This window comes from Triticum aestivum, chromosome 6B (genome assembly GCF_018294505.1).
Source record: "Triticum aestivum cultivar Chinese Spring chromosome 6B, IWGSC CS RefSeq v2.1, whole genome shotgun sequence".
Taxonomy (NCBI): Eukaryota; Viridiplantae; Streptophyta; class Magnoliopsida; order Poales; family Poaceae; genus Triticum; species Triticum aestivum.
Window position 1 is genome coordinate 637085995 of NC_057810.1, and position 17758 is coordinate 637103752.

Consider the following 17758-nt stretch of genomic DNA (forward strand, 5'->3'; position numbering starts at 1 on the left):
TTCATTGGTGGCGGTTACTGTTCTAGTGCGATGGTCCTATCGGGCTTTAGCACGACGACTTCCTATCTATCTACTACAACAAGCTTTGCCCGGCTCTTGTGAGGGAGTGGCAATAATGGTGGCGCGTCTTCGGCCCGCTTCAGTGCTTGTAGGCGTTGCTAAGTGGTCCACAAATAAGGATTTAATATTTATTATTTCTAGTCTTTTTTATACTACCATGATTGGAGATGGATAGATCAAAAGTTTTCTTGCCAAAAAAAATACAAAGAAAGCGGGATGGATAGGAAATAAAACATTTAAAGGAAATAGGCCCAATAGGCCAATGCCCATAAGAAGGGACGAGAAAACAAAAAGGGAAAGGAGTACTCCTTCGTGTGTCCCCGCAAAATTCACTTGGGGTGGGTTGGGAGCATGCAACTTGACGCGCTCTCAGCCGCTGCCGCACATGCTCTGGATGCTTCCTCCACATTTTATTTTATTTTAGTTTTTGTACGCGTTTTTGGGTTTTTCCGGTTTTTCTTAGGTTTTGGACCCCCCCAAAAAATTGGGGTTTTACACGAAAAAACATGTTTTTCCTTCCGCGAGAGGCACAAATTTACTTATCATTGAGGCAAGAATTTTCTTCCGTGAGAGGCACGAATTTACTTCTCGTGGAGGCATGGATTTACTTCTCGTGGAGGCACGAATTTGCTTCCACGAGAGGCACGACCATAACTCACGGAAAAGGAAAAAACATGTTTTCTTTTTCTTTCGCGAGAGGTACGAATTTACTTGTTTTCGCGAGAGGCACAACAAAAGGTAAAATAACATGTTTTCTTTTTTTTCTTACCACGAGAGGCATGGATGTACTTCTCGTGGAGGCGCGACTTTACTTCCGCGAGAGGCACGGCCTCTCAGACAAGGAAAAGTGTTTTCCCCCGCACGGATTAGCTTACGCGAGAGGCACGCCCGTGGCTTCCGGAAAAGGGGAAAACATGTCGTGCCTCTCGGAAAGAGAAAACTGTGTTCTGGTTCAGTTTTTTGTGTGATTTTTTTGTGAAATCATGAGTTGGTGATAACCTATCAACATGGTGTCTAGTTTTGAAGATCTCGATGCAGGGAATCCAGCGGTGAAAATGTTTTCAAGATTTGGATGCACGGTTTGAGAGGTAAAACTTTTTGAATAAACAAACCTACGAAAAAAGGGAAAACTCCCAGGTTGTAGCAAGTGTCGCACATGCAGTGCGATAGAGTGACTTTTGCAAGGAATACTCCTTAGTTAGTGATTTCAGGAAAGGATTCTTTAATAGGGAAATCCCGATTTACTGCGTAATGCAACATGGAGGCGTGAGAAATTATAGGAATGTTTCTTGCCGATGGACGTGGAGACAATCTTGAGTATCCCACTGTCAACCAGGACGCAACATGATGAATGGGCTTGGCACTACGACCATAAAGACTTGTTTACAGTACGACCGGCGTACAAGATGTTAGTGCATACAAAAACTACCAGAGAAGCATGGTTGGAAGGCTCGGCCTCCTCCTCAGAATCAAAGAGGGAAGAAAAACAGTGGACTTCACTATGGAGAATCCAGGTTCCTTCAAAAGTTAAAACTTTCCTATGGAGGTTGGCCAAGCACTCTCTCCCGACCAATGATGTCCGCAAGCATAGGAATATGGCGGATAATGACAAGTGTGCTATGTGTGGAGGATCTGACTCATGGAAGTACTCTTTGATTGACTACACGATGGCGAAGTGTGTGTGGGCATTGACATCTGAGAATGTTGCAGAGCAGGTGGTTCTAACGCAACAAGGAAGTACAAGGGACTAGACCTTCGAGCTCATTGAGAACTGCCCCAACACGAAATGACAGAAACTTTTGTTACACTTTGGGCGATATGGCATGCACGAAGGAAGGCTATTCATGAAAATCTGTTTCAGAGCCCTTTATCTACTCATTATTTTGTCACAAATTTTCTGGAAGAACTTGGTTTGGTACATGAAATGAAGAAGCATGAGGTGCAAGTGAGACAAGAGGCGGCCATTTTCCAATAGGGGATGCCACCTCCGACAGGCTGGATTAAAATAAATGTGGAGGGAGCTCTGGCGAAGACGGACGATATGGCGGTTGTAGCTATTGTTGCCAGAAGCTGTGATGGTGAGTTCCTGGGAGCCTCTTCTGTGGTTTTCTCAGGCTGTATGGAGGCAGAAACGGTCGAGGCCGTCGCAATCAGGGAAGCCCTCTCACTAGCATATGACCTATGGGCTTAGAGAATCAAGATCGCTTCTGATTGTCAAAGGGTAATCAACACGCTAATGGAGGGGTCAAAACCTGTCTACTATCACATCATGCAGGCGATTCAAGCCAGAGGAGTATGGTTTGATGGCATTGATTTCTGCCATGAGAAGCGCATTTCAAATGTTAGAGCCCATAGGCTAGCTCGATCATCTCTTCGTAGTAATATTGGCCGATATATTTGGCTCTTAGACCCGCTGATGGCTTATGTATCCCCAGAACTCTTGTTATCTAATGTTATCAGGGGGACTACACCTCAAAAAAAGGTAGGTTCATGGCCTGCTTTGGGAAACTTTAGAAGGTTCCTAATCTGGGATTTTTCTGTTTTTATTGGTTTCCCTCTTTTTCTCATAAATACAATATTTTTAGAAAAAACAAAATTTCAACATTTGTTCAAATTTCAAAAAAATGCCAGAATTTGAATTTTTTTGCTCGAATTTTGGATAAATGTTCAGAATGTTCAACTATTGTTCTCGTTCCAAATTTGTTCAAAATTCACAAAATGCTTTGTTTTTTCAATTTTTAAGGAATTTCATAAACTGCTCGCATTTTTAAAAAGTTAAAAATAGGGAAAATAGGAAAAATGTTTGTGTTTTTAAAAGAAATGTTAACAAATTCAAAAATAAAAATCGCTATAGTACCTCCTAGATTTCAAAAAATATTCATGTTCTTTCAATAACTGATAGTGTTTTTCAAAGAAAAAATGGCTATAGTACCTCCTAGTTTTTCAAAAAATGTTTGTGTATAGAAAATGTTCAAAATTCATAAAAATGATTCTTATTCTTAAAGGATCGAGATTTTCAAAAAAATGTTTGGGCTTAATTTTTTGAACACAACTTTACAAAACATTAGTGTTCTAAAAATATTCAATTTATCCCAAAAAATATTTCATGTTTGTTATCATGATCTGATGCTTCTATTAGCTTAAATGATTCCCGCCGGGCGACTAGTTAGGAATTGCGTCGATCTCCTCGGTATGCAATGCTTCATGCGGGACCATGCGACCGCTCGCCCTATCCATGCAAGCCTTATGGCTGGGGGGGGGGGTCCACACAACCATCATCTCCCCCTCGACCTCATTGAAGGAAATATGCCCTAGAGGCAACAATAAAGTTATTATTTATTTCCTTATATCATGATAAATGTTTATTATTCATGCTAAAATTGTATTAAACGGAAACATAATACATGTGTGAATACATAGACAAACATAGTGTCACTAGTATGCCTCTACTTGACTAGCTCGTTGATCAAAGATGGTTGTGTTTCCTAACCATAGACATGAGTTGTCATTTGATTAACGGGATCACATCATTAGGAGAATGATGTGATTGACTTGACCCATTCCGTTACCTTAGCACTTGATCATTTAGTATGTTGCTATTGCTTTCTTCATGACTTATACATGTTCCTACAACTATGAGATTATGCAACTCCCGTTTACCGGAGGAACACTTTGTGTGCTACCAAATGTCACAACGTAACTGTGTGATTATAAAGGAGCTCTATAGGTGTCTCCGAAGGTACATGTTGATTTGGCGTATTTCGAGATTAGGATTTGTCACTCTGATTGTCGGAGAGGTATCTCTGGGCCCTCTCGGTAATGTACATCACTATAAGCCTTGCAAGCAATATAGCTAATGAGTTCGTTGCGGGATGATACATTACATAACGAGTAAAGAGACTTGCCAGTAACGAGATTGAACTAGGTATTGAGATACCGACGATCGAATCTCGGGCAAGTAACATACCGATGACAAAGGGAACAACGTATGTTGTTATGCGGTTTGACCGATAAAGATCTTCGTAGAATATGTAGGAGCCAATATGAGCATCCAGGTTCCGCTATTGGTTATTGACCGGAGACGTGTCTCGGTCATGTATACATAGTTCTCGAACCCGTAGGGTCCGCATGCTTAAAGTTAGATGACGGTTATATTATGAGTTTATATGTTTTGATGTACCAAAGGTAGTTCGGAGTCCCGGATGTGATCACGGACATGAAGAGAAGTCTCGAAATGGTCGAGACATGAAGATTGATATATTGGACGACTATGTTCGGACACCGGAATAGTTCCGGGAGGTTTCGGACATTTATTGGAGTACCGGGGGTTATCGGAACCCCCCGGGAAGCTATTGGGCCTTATGGGACTTAGTGGAAAGGAGAGAGGAAGGCCAGGAGGTGGCGCGCGGCCCCCCTTGCCCCAATCCGAATTGGGAAAGGGAAGGGGGGGGGCGGCCCCCCTTCTCCTTCCTTCTCTCCTTATCCTATTTGAATAGGAAGGGGGGGGGGCTAAACCTACTTAGAGTAGGATTGCCCCCCCTTGGGCGCGCCTCTCCCCTTGGCCGGCCCTCTCCTCCTCCCCCCTTTATATACGGAGGAGGGGGGCACCCCATAGACACAACAATTGATCATTGATCTCTTAGCCGTGTGCGGTGCCCCCCTCCACCATAATCCACCTCGATAATATCATAGCGGTGCTTAGGCGAAGCCCTGTGTCGGTAGAACATCATCATCGTCACCACGCCGTCGTGCTGACGGAACTCTCCCTCAAAGCTCGGCTGGATCGAAGTTCGAGGGACGTCATCGAGCTGAACGTGTGCTGAACTCGGAGGTGCCATGCGTTTGGTACTTGATTGGCCGGATCGTGAAGACGTACGACTACATCAACCGCGTTATGCTAACGCTTCCGCTTTCGGTCTACGAGGGTACGTGGACACACTCTCCCCTCTCGTTGCTATGCATCACCATGATCTTGCGTGTGCGTAGGATTTTTTTTGAAATTACTACGTTCCCCAACACTCATCCCCTCCTTCTCCTTTGCTTTTCTTTTCTCCCCGCTTCATGCAGCATCAACGTTGATATCTTGTCCATCTATGCTCCTGTTTTGGAAGCAGGGTTGCGAGGGAGGGGGGGGGTGACGACACGTCTAGAAGCTGGATGCTGCTAGGGCATCCATCAGCGGATGGAAAACGACGACCACCAGTGATGGAAAACGGTGTTGTGCATTGCTGCAGTGCTACCTACGGCGATGGCAGAGAAGCTGCAACGGCGATGACCACAAGCTGAACGTTTTTCATGCGCGTGTGTGGTAAGGGAATGGTGGTAGCAACGTTCTAGTCCACGTCTATCTGGGTGGTTGATGCGTGCATGATCAGACGCTCGGCTGGCCACCGCCCGACGCCTAGCGTTGCCTACCCTTCTTTTAGTATGGAGCACTGTCAAAGTAGACACCAACACTCGTTCGCTTCTAGTGGATGATACATCATCCGCCAATGGGCCGGCCTATCGGGACTCTGTTCATGCGAAGCAATAACAACTTGTCGCAAAGAGCGACACATAGGAGCCCCCGTCAAATAGAACCCCTTGTACCCAGCTGGCTACCACCAAAAGTTTAATATCCAAAATACGGTATACGATATCTGAAATACGGCCAAGACACCATACATTTCATAAATGGGTCGGCCCAAGTAGAGCTTTTGTACGTGCAAGGGCAGTTCGGTAGATTCCTGGCCTGCTTTGGGAACCTTTTAGAAGGCCCCTTTTTTTTCAAAAAGTAGAAATTTTCAAAAAATATTGAGAATTGCATAATTTGTTGAAATTTTCAAAAATTGTTGTTTGCGTTTCAAAAAATATTCAGAACATTCAACTATTGTTCTTAGTCCAAATTTTGAAAAATGTTCCCATTTGTTTTGAAATTTCTAGGATTCCAAAAAATGTTTGCATTAAGTAAATATCAAGATTTTGTGTTTTTAAAATAAATGTAAACAATTTCAAAAAAAAAGTTCGCTACAACACCTCCCAGTTTATTTATTTTTCATATTTTCAAAAAAAGTTTTCTATTTGAAAAAAAAGATAGCAAATTCAAAAACTGTTGGCTAGAGTACCTCCTAGTTTTTGTGAAAAATGTTTGTCTAAAAGATGTTCAAAATTCAAAAAAATGCCTTAAAAGGTTTGAAATTCTCTAAAAATGTTTGAGTTTTTTTCACAGCTTTGAAAAAAATTAGCATTCTAAAAAATATTCACTTTTTGCCAAAACAAAATGTTTTGTGTTTCTTATCAAGATATGCTGCTGCTATTAGCTTAAATTATTGCCACTGGGCGACTGGGTAGGAATTTGCGTCGGTCTCCTTGGTACAAAATGATGCATGCCAGCCCGTGCCACTGCTTGCCCTATCCACGAGCGCTATGTCGCAACGTGAGGGGGGGGGGGGGTTCCAAGCAACCGTCCTCTCCCCCGCGACCTTATCCTCTCCAGCCGCACTGCTCCCATTTTTTCCTCTCCTTCTCGCACCATTGACGCTGGTATCTCATCCATTGGCGCTGCTGTTTTCGAAGCGGGATTGCAGGGGGAGACGAAGACGCGCTTGGAAGCTAGATGTTGCCACAAGCATCCGTCAGCGGCTGGAAAACGACGACCATCGGTGTTGGAAAATGGTGTTGCGCATTGCTGCAGTCCTACTACCGTCGATAGCAGAGAAGCTATGATGGCGGTGACCACGAGTTGAATATTTTCCGTGCGCGTGTGTGGTAAAGGGAAGGTGGCAGCAATAAGCTAGTCCGCGTCTATCTAAGCCATTGATGCGTGCACCATCTGATGCTCGGCGGGCGTCGCCTACCCTTCTTTTAATATGGCGCGCCGCCGAAGCAAACACCAATGGTCGTTCCCTTCGAGTGAGTGGACGATACAACATCCGCCAATGGGCCGGCCCATCGGGCTTCATTTGTGCGAAACGACAGTAATTTGTCGCAAAGAGCACCACATAGGAGTTTGCGTTAAATAGAACCCCTCGTACTCGGCCGGCTACCACCAAAAGTTCACTGCCAGATTATGGTGTGTGGTAAATTGTCAACGACTCGCACACCGTACGTTTCATAAATGGGCCGACCCAAGTAGAGATTTTGTACTTGCAAGGCAATTTGTAGGTTGCTAGCTTGCTTTGGGAATCTTTTAGAAGGTTCCTAAACCAGGTTTTTTATTCCACTTTTATTTTTTATGTTTCTTTTTCATTTTATTTTTTGATTTTGCCCTTTTGTTTATTCATAAAGTCAAAATTTTCAAAAATATTTAGAATAAAAAATGTTTAGATTTTCAAAAAATGTTCAAAAGTCAAAAAATTTGTTTGCGTTTGGAAAAAATATTCAGAGCATTCAACTATTGTTCTCATTCCAAATTTTTTTCAAAATTTGAAAAATGTTCACATTTGTTTAAAAACTTCCAGTATTTAAAAAACTGTTCGCATTTAAAAATATACTAAGAATTCATGTTTTTAAAATAAATGTTAATAAATTCAAAAAAATGTTCGCTACAACACCTCCCAATTAAAAAAACATTTTTATTTTTTTTATTTTTTTTATTTTTTTAAAAGGATAGAAAATTCGAAAAAATGTCGGCTACATTACCTCCTAGTTTTTGAAAAAATGTTCAAAATTTGAAAAGAATTTCTTTCCTTTTGAAGGTTTAATTTTTTTGAAAAATGTTCGAGTTTATATTTTTGTTTACAGCTTTGCAAAATAGTAGCATTCTAAGAAATATTCACTTTTTCCAAAAATTGTTCGGTGTTTGTTATCAAGATCTGATGTTGCTATTAGCTTAAATGATTCCTACCAGGCGACTTGGCTAGGAATTGCGTCGGTCTCCTTGGCACACAATGCTGCATTCCGGCCCATGCCACCACTCTCCCTATCCACGAGCGCCATGTGGCGGCGGTGTCCGGGGAGGGGGGGGGGGGGGTGTCCACGCAACCGTCCTCTCCCCCGCGACCTTATCCTCTCTAGCCTCACCGCTCCCATTTTTTCCTCTGCTTCCCGCACCATTGACACCGATATCTCATCCGTTGGCGCTGTTGTTTTGGAAGCGCGGTTGGGGGGGGGGGGACGGCAACATGCCTAGAAGCTAGATTCTGTCACCAGCATCCATCAGCGGCTGGAAAATGGTGTAGCGCTACGACGGCGGCGACCACGAGCTGAACGTTTTTCGTGCGTGTGTGTGGTAAGGGGAAGGTGGCAGCAATAAGCTAGTCCGCATCTATCTAGGCCATCGATGCGTGGACGATCTGATGCTGGGCGGGCGTCGCCTACCCATCTTTTAATATGGCGTGCTGCGGGAGCAGACACCAACGGTCGTTCGCTTCGAGTGAGTGGATGATAGAGCATCCGGCAATGGGCCGGCCCATCAGGCTCTGTTCGTGCGAAACGATAGCAATTTGTGGCAAAGAGCACCACATAGGGGCTCCCGTTAAATAGAACCCCCCGTGCCCGGCCGGCTACCACAAAAGTTCCCGGTGCCCCTCACCCGAAGCCCCCTCCACCCCGAAAATTTCCCCTTCCTTCGTTGGCGCGATTCCTTCCCGCTTGGCGAAATGCCACAATGGCGCACCTGCCTCGTGCTCCTCCTCGCACTTCTTGGTTCCATGAGTTCCCACCCTCTCCTCATCCTGTTCCCTCCTCCGGACCTCCTCTTCGCCGAGGTTTTCCTGATGCTCGTCCTCGCCGCAGCAGGCGACATGCTGCTGGCGCTGCCTCGCCGATAGGCGGCGGAAGCGGCGGCGCGCGCGACACACTCCAGCGCGCGCCTCCGCTACAGGCCCTGGACGCCCACCAGCGGGTCCAGGGCAACGGGCTCGATGTTCTGCTGATGATGGCCACCGCCTCCTCCTGCGGCGGCATCAACACGCGCCGCACCGACAATCTCCTCCCGCTCCTGCTCCCCTGCGTGCGCGAGCAAACCTCCGCCCCCCGAGTCTCTTCGGCTTCCTCCCGCGCCCGCTCCGACAGCGCAGCCGCGGACGCGGAGGAGAACGAGCCCGAGGCGTCCGCGGGGAGGAGCGCGCAGGTGCTGCTCGCCGCGGCAGCAAGTGGCGGGCGCGGCGGCCCCTACGGCCGCCGCCCGTCGTCCTCCTGCGCCCCCTGGAACGCCGGCCCCCTCATCGCGCACCGCCCGGCGACCCCGTCGCCCGTATGCTGCCCCGTCGTCGCGTCACCGGAGGTCTGTTTCCGTGTTCTTGGTGCTCTTTCGCGTTATTCGTGACAGGTTCTTGGTTGAGAAGTAGGTAATCGAAGGTCCTAGGTTCTTAATTTTCCGTGCAGTTGTTGAACTCTGCCATGATACATCGAATTTGGCGTGTTATTCCTGACAGGTTCTCGGTTGAGAAGTAGATATTCGAAGGTCCTAGGTTCTTGATTTTCTGGAGCAGATGTGTTCGGTTTCTTGTATTGCTCCCAGGAACGAAGGCTTCGCTGTGTTAAATTTCTGCTCGTTGAATCCCTAATTGTTATTAACTACCGAGCAGTAAAGGCTTGCTGCTAAATTTCTGCTTGTTGAATCTTGAGTTGGACAAAAAAACTGGTGTAATCTCGTCTGAATCATATCATTGTTGCATTTATTTGATCAACTAACTAGATTAGGATGATTTGGTGTCTGGTTCCATCCAATTATTACATTTTAGCTCTGCTAGATACTGATGTAAACTCTGCTAGATACTGATGTAAACTCTGCTAGATACTGAGATACATCGACATTGTTGTGTTAAGTCTGGACCAGACGTAGTTTCTTGGATGGAGCTGTTCGGTTTCTTTTATTGCTCCCAGGAATGAAGTCCTCCATTTCTGAACATTCTATTAAAGTTTAACTGGATTCTTGGTTGATATTTGTTCCAGGAATCGATTGGAAATTCTTAATTGTTGTTAACTAGCGAGAAGAAAAGGCTTCTTGCTAAATTTCTGCTTGCTGAATCTTGATTGAACAGAAAACTGAAGTAATCTCATCTAAATCATACATTTATTTGATCAACCAACCAGATTAGGATGATTTGGTGTCTGGTTCCATCCAATTATTACTTGTTGCTTCCAGCTTTCTGTCCTCCTAGCTATGCTTTATGTTCATTTAATCTTTCATAAGTAATTGGGTGGTGCTAATAAGCCAAACTACCTCAGGAACAAGAGCAAGGGAGCTTACCAACGAGACCCGCTGATGCTGTCAATGAATGGAGATTGCCTAAAGTAAGTGAAGAGGAAGATGAGGCAGTGAATCAGAAGGACTGTCAGGATAATACTATGTCATGTAGTGTGTCCTCAGGTATGGGCTTAAATCTCTTGAGACCTGACAGTTTTTCATCCGAACATGGATTTGAAACAATTCTGTATTGTTTCAGCTCGTGATTGGAACTTCGGGTCTGATAGTGTCTATGAGGGAAGCAATCATGATGGTCGTGCTTTTGACCATTCAGAGGTTGAGGATTGTGCAGCTGCAGTGCAAAGGACGGAGAGATGGGTCCTGGGTCCTGTGATTAAACAGAAGGAAAGTATTGTCCTAGACAAGTTGCCTGCCTGGAAGGATTCACAGATTCTAAAGCTCATATACAAGTAATCCCTCTTATCTCATCTTTTATCGTTACCTCTTAACATGCATTTGTTAGCAGTTAACTAGGCAGTTGCTCAGAATCAAGAATTGTTCATCTAAGATACTAGTTCTTTGTAACTTATCTGGGCAGAGCACTTATGATATTACTTCAATCAACTAGGCTGAATCAGAAAGATCGATGGCAGAAAAACAAGATTGCACGGCCAGGGATCAGGGATGAGCTTACAGAAACTGAGGTATGCTTCAGTTCACTGCATTTGAATATTTGCATTTGATAGCATTGCACCTGCAGTTGATCTTGAACTCTGCTATGATACATCGAATTTGGCGTGTTATTTCTGACAGGTTCTCGGTTGAGAAGTAGATAATCGAAGGTCCTAGGTTCTTGATTTTCCCTGCCGTTGATGTAAACTCTGCTAGATACATCGAGATTGTTGTGTTAAGTCTAGGAGCAGACGTAGTTTCTTGGATGGAACTGTTCGGTTTCTTTTATTGCTCCCAGGAATGAAGTCCTCAATTTCTGAACATTGTATTAAAGTTTAACTGGATTCTTGATTGATAATTGTTCCAGGAATCGATTGGAAATTCTTAACTGCTGTTAACTACCGAGCAGAAAAGGCTTCTTGCTAAATTTCTGCTTGCTGAATCTTGATTGAACAAAAAACTGAAGTAATCTTGTCTCAATCATATACCATCGTTGCATTTATTTGATCAACCAACCAGATTAGGATCCTTCCAGTTTTTACATGTTGCTTCCTGTTTTGTATCCACCTAGTTATGCTTTCTGCTCATTTGATCTTTCATAAGTAAATGAGAGGTGCTAATAAGCCAAACTACCTCAGGAACAAGATCAAGGGAGGTTACCAACGAGAGAGGACTTGGTCAAGTGTTTCTCTATGCCACGAAACATCCGACTACAGACTCCCAGGCACCCTTCTCTGCTGGATATGAGAGGTTCTGCCTTTTGTCTGCCTACCCCTTTTCATAAATCAGCCTGACATTTTTCTTGCATGTCATGTTTAATTGATTTACTTGACTTGAATTATGCAGTTGACAAATCCAATCGAGGGCCTCCAAAATTCGTCCACAAGGCCACGCCAGCTAGATTGATGCGCCGAGCTCGCTCCTCACATAATTACCATGGGAAGTGCATGGGAGCAATTGATGCTGTCAATGAATGGAGATTGCCTAAAGTAAATGAAGAGGAAGATGAGGCAGTGGATCAGAAGGACTGGCAGGATGATACCGTGTCATGTCGTGCATCCTCAGGTATTGGCTTAAATCTCTTGAGACCTGTCAGTTTTTCAGCAGAACATGAATTTGAGTCAACTCTGTATTGTTTCAGCTCGTGATTGGAACTTCGAGTCTAATAGTGCTAATGAGGGAAGCAATCATGATGATGGTCATGCTTTTGACCATTCAGATGTCGAGGATTGTGCAGCTGCAGTGCAAAGGATGGAAAGACGGCTTCCTGGGATAAACTGGCAAAAACTGAGGTATACTTCAGTTCACTGTATTGAATATTTGCATTTGATAGCATGGCACCTGCAGTTTCACATTTTTGTTGTGTCTGAACTAAATGCAGAACAAGTTGGAGAAGCAGAGAAGTGAAACCGTAGTGAAGATGCAAAAGGCGATAGAAGATGCAGAGAGGAAAGATGATATGAAGAGTCAAGAAGAGGCAGCCAGCAAGAGTAAGATAGCTGGTTTCGAGAGAGCCCTTCAGGTGATGTCTAGGGCAGGAAGGCAAGTCGTTTGTCAAATACTCCCTCCGTAAACTAATATAAGAGCGTTTAGATCACTAAAATAGTGATCTAAATGCTCTTATATTAGTTTACAGAGGGAGTACTAATGAAGGGACCGTATACTGTATAGAATGGCGGTTGCCATATAGTACTAACCAAAGGATGATAGAAGTTTCAGGTCGTGGAACGCTTGGTCAGCATTTTAACGCACACTGTGGTAGTTCTCCCCATTGGAGAACTTGTAATACTACTCCCCATTGGAGAATTTGTAATACTACTCCCCATTGGAGTAGCAAGTAACCTGATGTTGGTATAGCTACCGAAAAGGACAGACAACATTTTGTTTTCCTCCTCATTGACAGCATTCTGTTTTGGGTTCTGAAAAATAGTTTTCTGCATATACATTGGCTTAATCCTAATTGCATCTCCTTTATCCTTTTTCCTAGGAGTGCTCCTTTCCTTTTCCTTTTTAGCGTGGCAGTAGTAACAGGCACTTTTAGTCAATCTGTGGCAGAGTTGCAGCGAGTATTACAAGCAATAATAAAAACCCGGGAGCTTCATCTACCCAAACATAGCTGGTTTTAGAGTCGTAACAATGCGTACCAAGGAAGTGTGTCAAACCATTGGCTTCCCTGGGACAGTGCGTAAATGAGATTGCGGGAATACCGTGTGCTAGGTGAAAGCAATCTGTTAAGACATCTGCATAAGGATATTTCATTCAGTTTCCCTAAGTCTCAGCCGACTGAGAGATAACGAAGTCTCAGTCCATACTGTCTTTCTTTGATTTTGCATGAAGATTCATGCAAGAAATTTCTTTTCGATTTATCCTTTTTCTTCTTACATACTATATCATTTAATTGAGACTTGGTTAAGTCTCAGTCGACTGAGACCTAGCCACACCCTATTTCATTCTTCCCGCTGCACGCTTCAACCAACTCAAGGCAATCCGAGTCCACCACTACCTTGGTACAGCCGACCTCATCGAGTAATTTAAGACTTCGCCGAAGAGCCAAAGATTCTACAATTTGGGCGTTGGAGTATGATCAATCAATTCCGACGCCCCAGCCACAGCTTCTCCCGAATTCCACAGAATTAAAAGAAGCATCAATGCTCAATTTATAAGCTCCCCGTGCAGGTTTCTGCCATCTCGCTACAGGCACACTTGGTGCAGATTGTAGAAAGGTACTGGATGCAACTCAATTGTATTCATCGGAGTCGTTTACAATATATACACGAGGTGTCTTGGGTGACAAGCCAATTAATCCTACTAAATCTCTAGTAGTTAAAATATACATGGCTAGAGATAAGAGGGAGATCAATTGGGAGATATACACAGATATGTCATGTTCACCCCCCCCCCCCGCCCAATTCTTAGCGTCGGCATCAGCGATGCAAAGACCGGAACGAAACTCTTGGAATGCAATAGTTGGCAAGCCTTTACCAAAAAGCCTTCTGCCCCGCTTTATAAATAAAACAACACATCCGAACCGATACATGGTGATGAGGAGATCCTCTTACAAAGCTGATCAATGAAAAATACACAGGAATACGGGAGAATCCACATCCTGCCACAAAGCAACCTAGACTACGAACACGAAAAGAGACTTGCTGCCAAAGGAAACTGTCGGACCTCGTTTCGCCGCTAACACCAAGTTTCCACCGAGAGGACCCCATGCCCCCCGCTCCGGATCATGGAGCCCGAGCCTGCCTGCGGGAAACGAGGACTGCGAGTGGAACCAATGAGGACCCGTGTAAAAGAATAGGAAGCAAGTGAGCCCGCCCACGCCCAAGTTGAGGGAGCTTCAAGGCAGGATCTAAAAATGCCCGCCGATGATGATGCTGCACACCATAGGTAACTGGGGTTCATGGCAACACCCTCAAAAGGGAAGCGACACAATGTGTCATCGTCATCGAGACCGAGGCATCGGTCAAGGGTTTTCACCCGAAGCCCTGGCTCAGCAAGATGGACCTCAATGATGCCCCCAAGAGGGATGCGACACCCATGGGCATCGTCGTCGCTGGTGCCAAAGCACAAAGCTTTCGCCTGGAACCTCTCAACCTTGCCATACCAAGCACCATCCCACCCCGAGGGAAGAGATGCCACCACCAAATAGGTCCTCCAGAGAACGATCTGGGAATTGTCATCACCGAGGCAACACCAATACCAGGGTCACCCGCGCTACATCTTCTGCCACCCACACGGCCAAAACATGCACCCAACACTGCCACCAAGACACCCGCTGCAAAGGCCAATCCGACGGACCACCACCCTGAGGCCGAGCCGTCGCCCCGGCTCCAAGAGATATCGCATCGACGTCGGCCAACATGAATACACCCGTAAGAGATGGCACACTACAACCCCGTCCAGAGCCTTGTGTCCGTTCACACAAGACCGAACAAGAAGGCAACCCGACGACGGGCACACGAAACACAAGCGGAGGACGGCGACCGTGACCCCTTGGCCACGACTCCGTGACCGGCTCAACAGCCCCCACTCTGCGCTAGATCTGGGTAGGCATGGGCTCCTCGGGCATCACACCCCTGGCCCAAGGCCGGGCGAGGTGATCGCCGATGCCCTGATACGCCTCCATCGTATCTATAATTTTTTATTGTTTCATGCCAATATTCTACAACTTGCATATACTTTTGGCAACATTTTATATTATTTTGGAGACTAACATATTGATCTAGTGCCCAGTGCTAGTTCCTGTTTGTTGCATGTTTTTTGTTTCACAGAATATCCATATGAAACAAAGTCCAAACGCGATAAAAGTTTACCGAGATTTATTTTGGAATATATGCGATTTTTGGGAGGAATAATGAATAGTAGACGGTGCTCGAGGGGCCCACAAGGCAGCAGGGCGCGCCCAGGGGGTATGGGAGGTCTCGGTTGTGTTGTGGGCACCTCGTAAGTTGGTTGACCCCCTTCTTTTGCTGCAAGTACGATAATATTTAGAAAAAACTCGTGTTAAAATTTCGGCCCGATCGGAGTTACGGATCTCCGGGAATTTAAGAAACGATGAAGGGCCAGAAAATAGGAATGCGAAACAGAAGAGAACAGAGAAAGAGCTCCAATCTCGGAGGGGCTCCTGCCTCTCGGCCACCATGGAGACCATGGACCAGAGGGGAACTCTCCTCCCATCTTGGGGGGAGGCCAAGGAAGAATAAGGAGGGGGGCTCTCTCCGCCTCTCTCCTAGTGGCGCCGAAATGCCGCCAAGGCCATCATCGTGTGACGGTGATCTACACCAACAACTCCATCATCTTCACCAACACCTCCATCACCTTCCCCCCCTCTATTATCAACAGTCTACTCTCCCGCAACCCATTGTATACTCTACTTGAACATGGTGCTTTATGCTTCATATTATTATCCAATGATGTGTTGCCATCCTATGATGTCTGAATAGATTTTTGTTGTCCTTTTGGGTAATTGGTGAATTGCAATGATTGGTTTAATTTGCTTGTGGTTATGTTGTTGTCCTTTGGTGCCCATCATATGAGCGTGCGTGCGGATCAAACCATAGGGTTAGTTGTGTGTTGATAGGACTATGCATTTTGGAGGGCAAGAGTGACGGAAGCTTCTTCCTAACATAGAAATTGATTCATACGGATTGAAGGGGGACCAATATATATTAATGCTATGGTTGGGTTTTACCTTAATGAGCTTTAGCAGTTGCGTATGCTTGCTAATAGTTCCAGTCATAAGTGCATATAATTCCAAGTAAGGGATGACATGCTAGTAGTGACCTCTCCCACATAAAAACTTGCTATCGGTCTAGTAACTCAGCCAATTGCTTAGGGACAATTCCACAAATCCTATGACCACTAATACACACTCGCTATACTAATCCAATTGTAATTTTATTAGAACAATACCTAACTTTTATTTTCACGTTCTTTATTATCTTGCAAACATATCCCTTTACACCTACAAAGTACTTCTAGTTTTATACTTGTTCTAGGTAAAGTGAACGTTAAGGTTGCGTAGAGTTGTATCGGTGGTCGATAGAACTTGAAGGGAATATTGATTCTACCTTTAGCTCCTCGTTGGGTTTGACACTCTTATTTATCGAAAAAGCTACAATTGATCCCTTATACTTGTGGGTTATCAAGACCTTTTTCTGGCATCGTTGCCCGGGAGCAATAGCGTGGGGTTGCTATTCTCGTGTGTGCTTGTTTGCTTTATCACTAAGTAGTTTTTATTTTGTGCTCTTGTTTTATATCTTTAATTATGGGTAGGAAACGTAAAATACCAAAACAAATTTAGTTGTACCTGCTAAAGCAATGGTAGAAGAACCACCCAAAATCTATCATACCACTGAAGCTTTCTACTTTGATCATCTTTGATCCATTTGTGCTCGTGCTGAAAACCCAACTGGCTTAGTTGAGGGAAAATCATTAAATGAGCATGCTTATTTTGTGCGACACCGCTTTTCTCGAAAAGGGAAACTTTTATGACATCATATTAATACTATGTATTGCCATGCTTAGAATTTATGCGGAATACATGATTTTACTTGTTGTTTTGAAGACCCTAAGAAACACCTTCCCTATCAATGTGAGTTTAGTGACAATGGAGTGTTACATTCTTATGCTAAAGGTGTTTATATCTATTATGATATTGAACAAATTGAAGAATTTGTTGCTTTTAAGGTTGCTCACGAAATTGCTTCTTTGATTGAATAGTATGATGCTACTCTTTACAAATCTGAAAATTTTGCCAGACTTAAATATTGCAATGAAAACTATGCTTCTAATGCTTATGTTAAATAATATATTGAGAAAGTCCCCGCTGTCCAAGAAGAGATTAATATTCCGCGGGAATCTATGGAAGAAGAAATTGCTGAAATTGTGAGAACATTAGATGAAAAAGATGACGAGGAGAGCAAAGAACAAAAGGAGGAAGAGCGGATTAGCTACCCATGCCCACCTTCGAATGAGAGTAACTCTTTAAATCATACATGTTTTAATTGAGACAATTACATTTGAGCCCTTAGTTGCGTCACACCCATTTGATTTACCCCTAAATTCAAAAAGCCCTTGTTTCTGTCCAAGCTCATTTGCTGCTGTTATGCTTTTGCCCTTTGACCGTTTGACCGACACTTTGAAAACTTCATAATGAATTCACACTAACTACAAAAAATGCAAATAAAAAATGCAAATAAGATAACAAAATGTTCAGAACAACATCACCTATATGTTCATGCCATTTGCATTCATGAAAAAAGTGTTCAAAAGCACCCACCTTAGTTTGAGCTCATATAATCTCAGCATGACTAGTAAAAAATGAATTGTTTTTGTGGCAAACATTGACAAATGTTTTGAGTGATTATAAAGATTCATCATGAAATGGCATTTTTGGAAGTCGTGGCA

At 44.2% G+C, this 17758-nt stretch overlaps 1 protein-coding gene across 2 annotated transcripts; it reads left to right on the top strand.

Moving 5' to 3' along the window:
- The first annotated feature begins 8609 nt into the window (after positions 1 to 8609).
- On the top strand, positions 8610 to 12730 carry LOC123134632 (uncharacterized). Of its 2 annotated transcripts, none has more exons than XM_044553844.1 (8): positions 8610 to 9265; positions 10213 to 10354; positions 10431 to 10641; positions 10770 to 10875; positions 11482 to 11593; positions 11690 to 11908; positions 11985 to 12135; positions 12225 to 12730. In XM_044553844.1, exons 1-8 carry the CDS (start codon positions 8648 to 8650, stop codon positions 12256 to 12258), a joined length of 1593 nt encoding a protein of 530 aa, XP_044409779.1. In that variant the 5' UTR covers positions 8610 to 8647; the 3' UTR covers positions 12259 to 12730. The 2 variants fall into 2 exon arrangements, with proteins under 2 accessions (XP_044409779.1, XP_044409780.1); XM_044553845.1 differs by having other exon boundaries at positions 8615 to 9265; positions 10800 to 10875.
- Positions 12731 to 17758: the final 5028 nt, after the last annotated feature.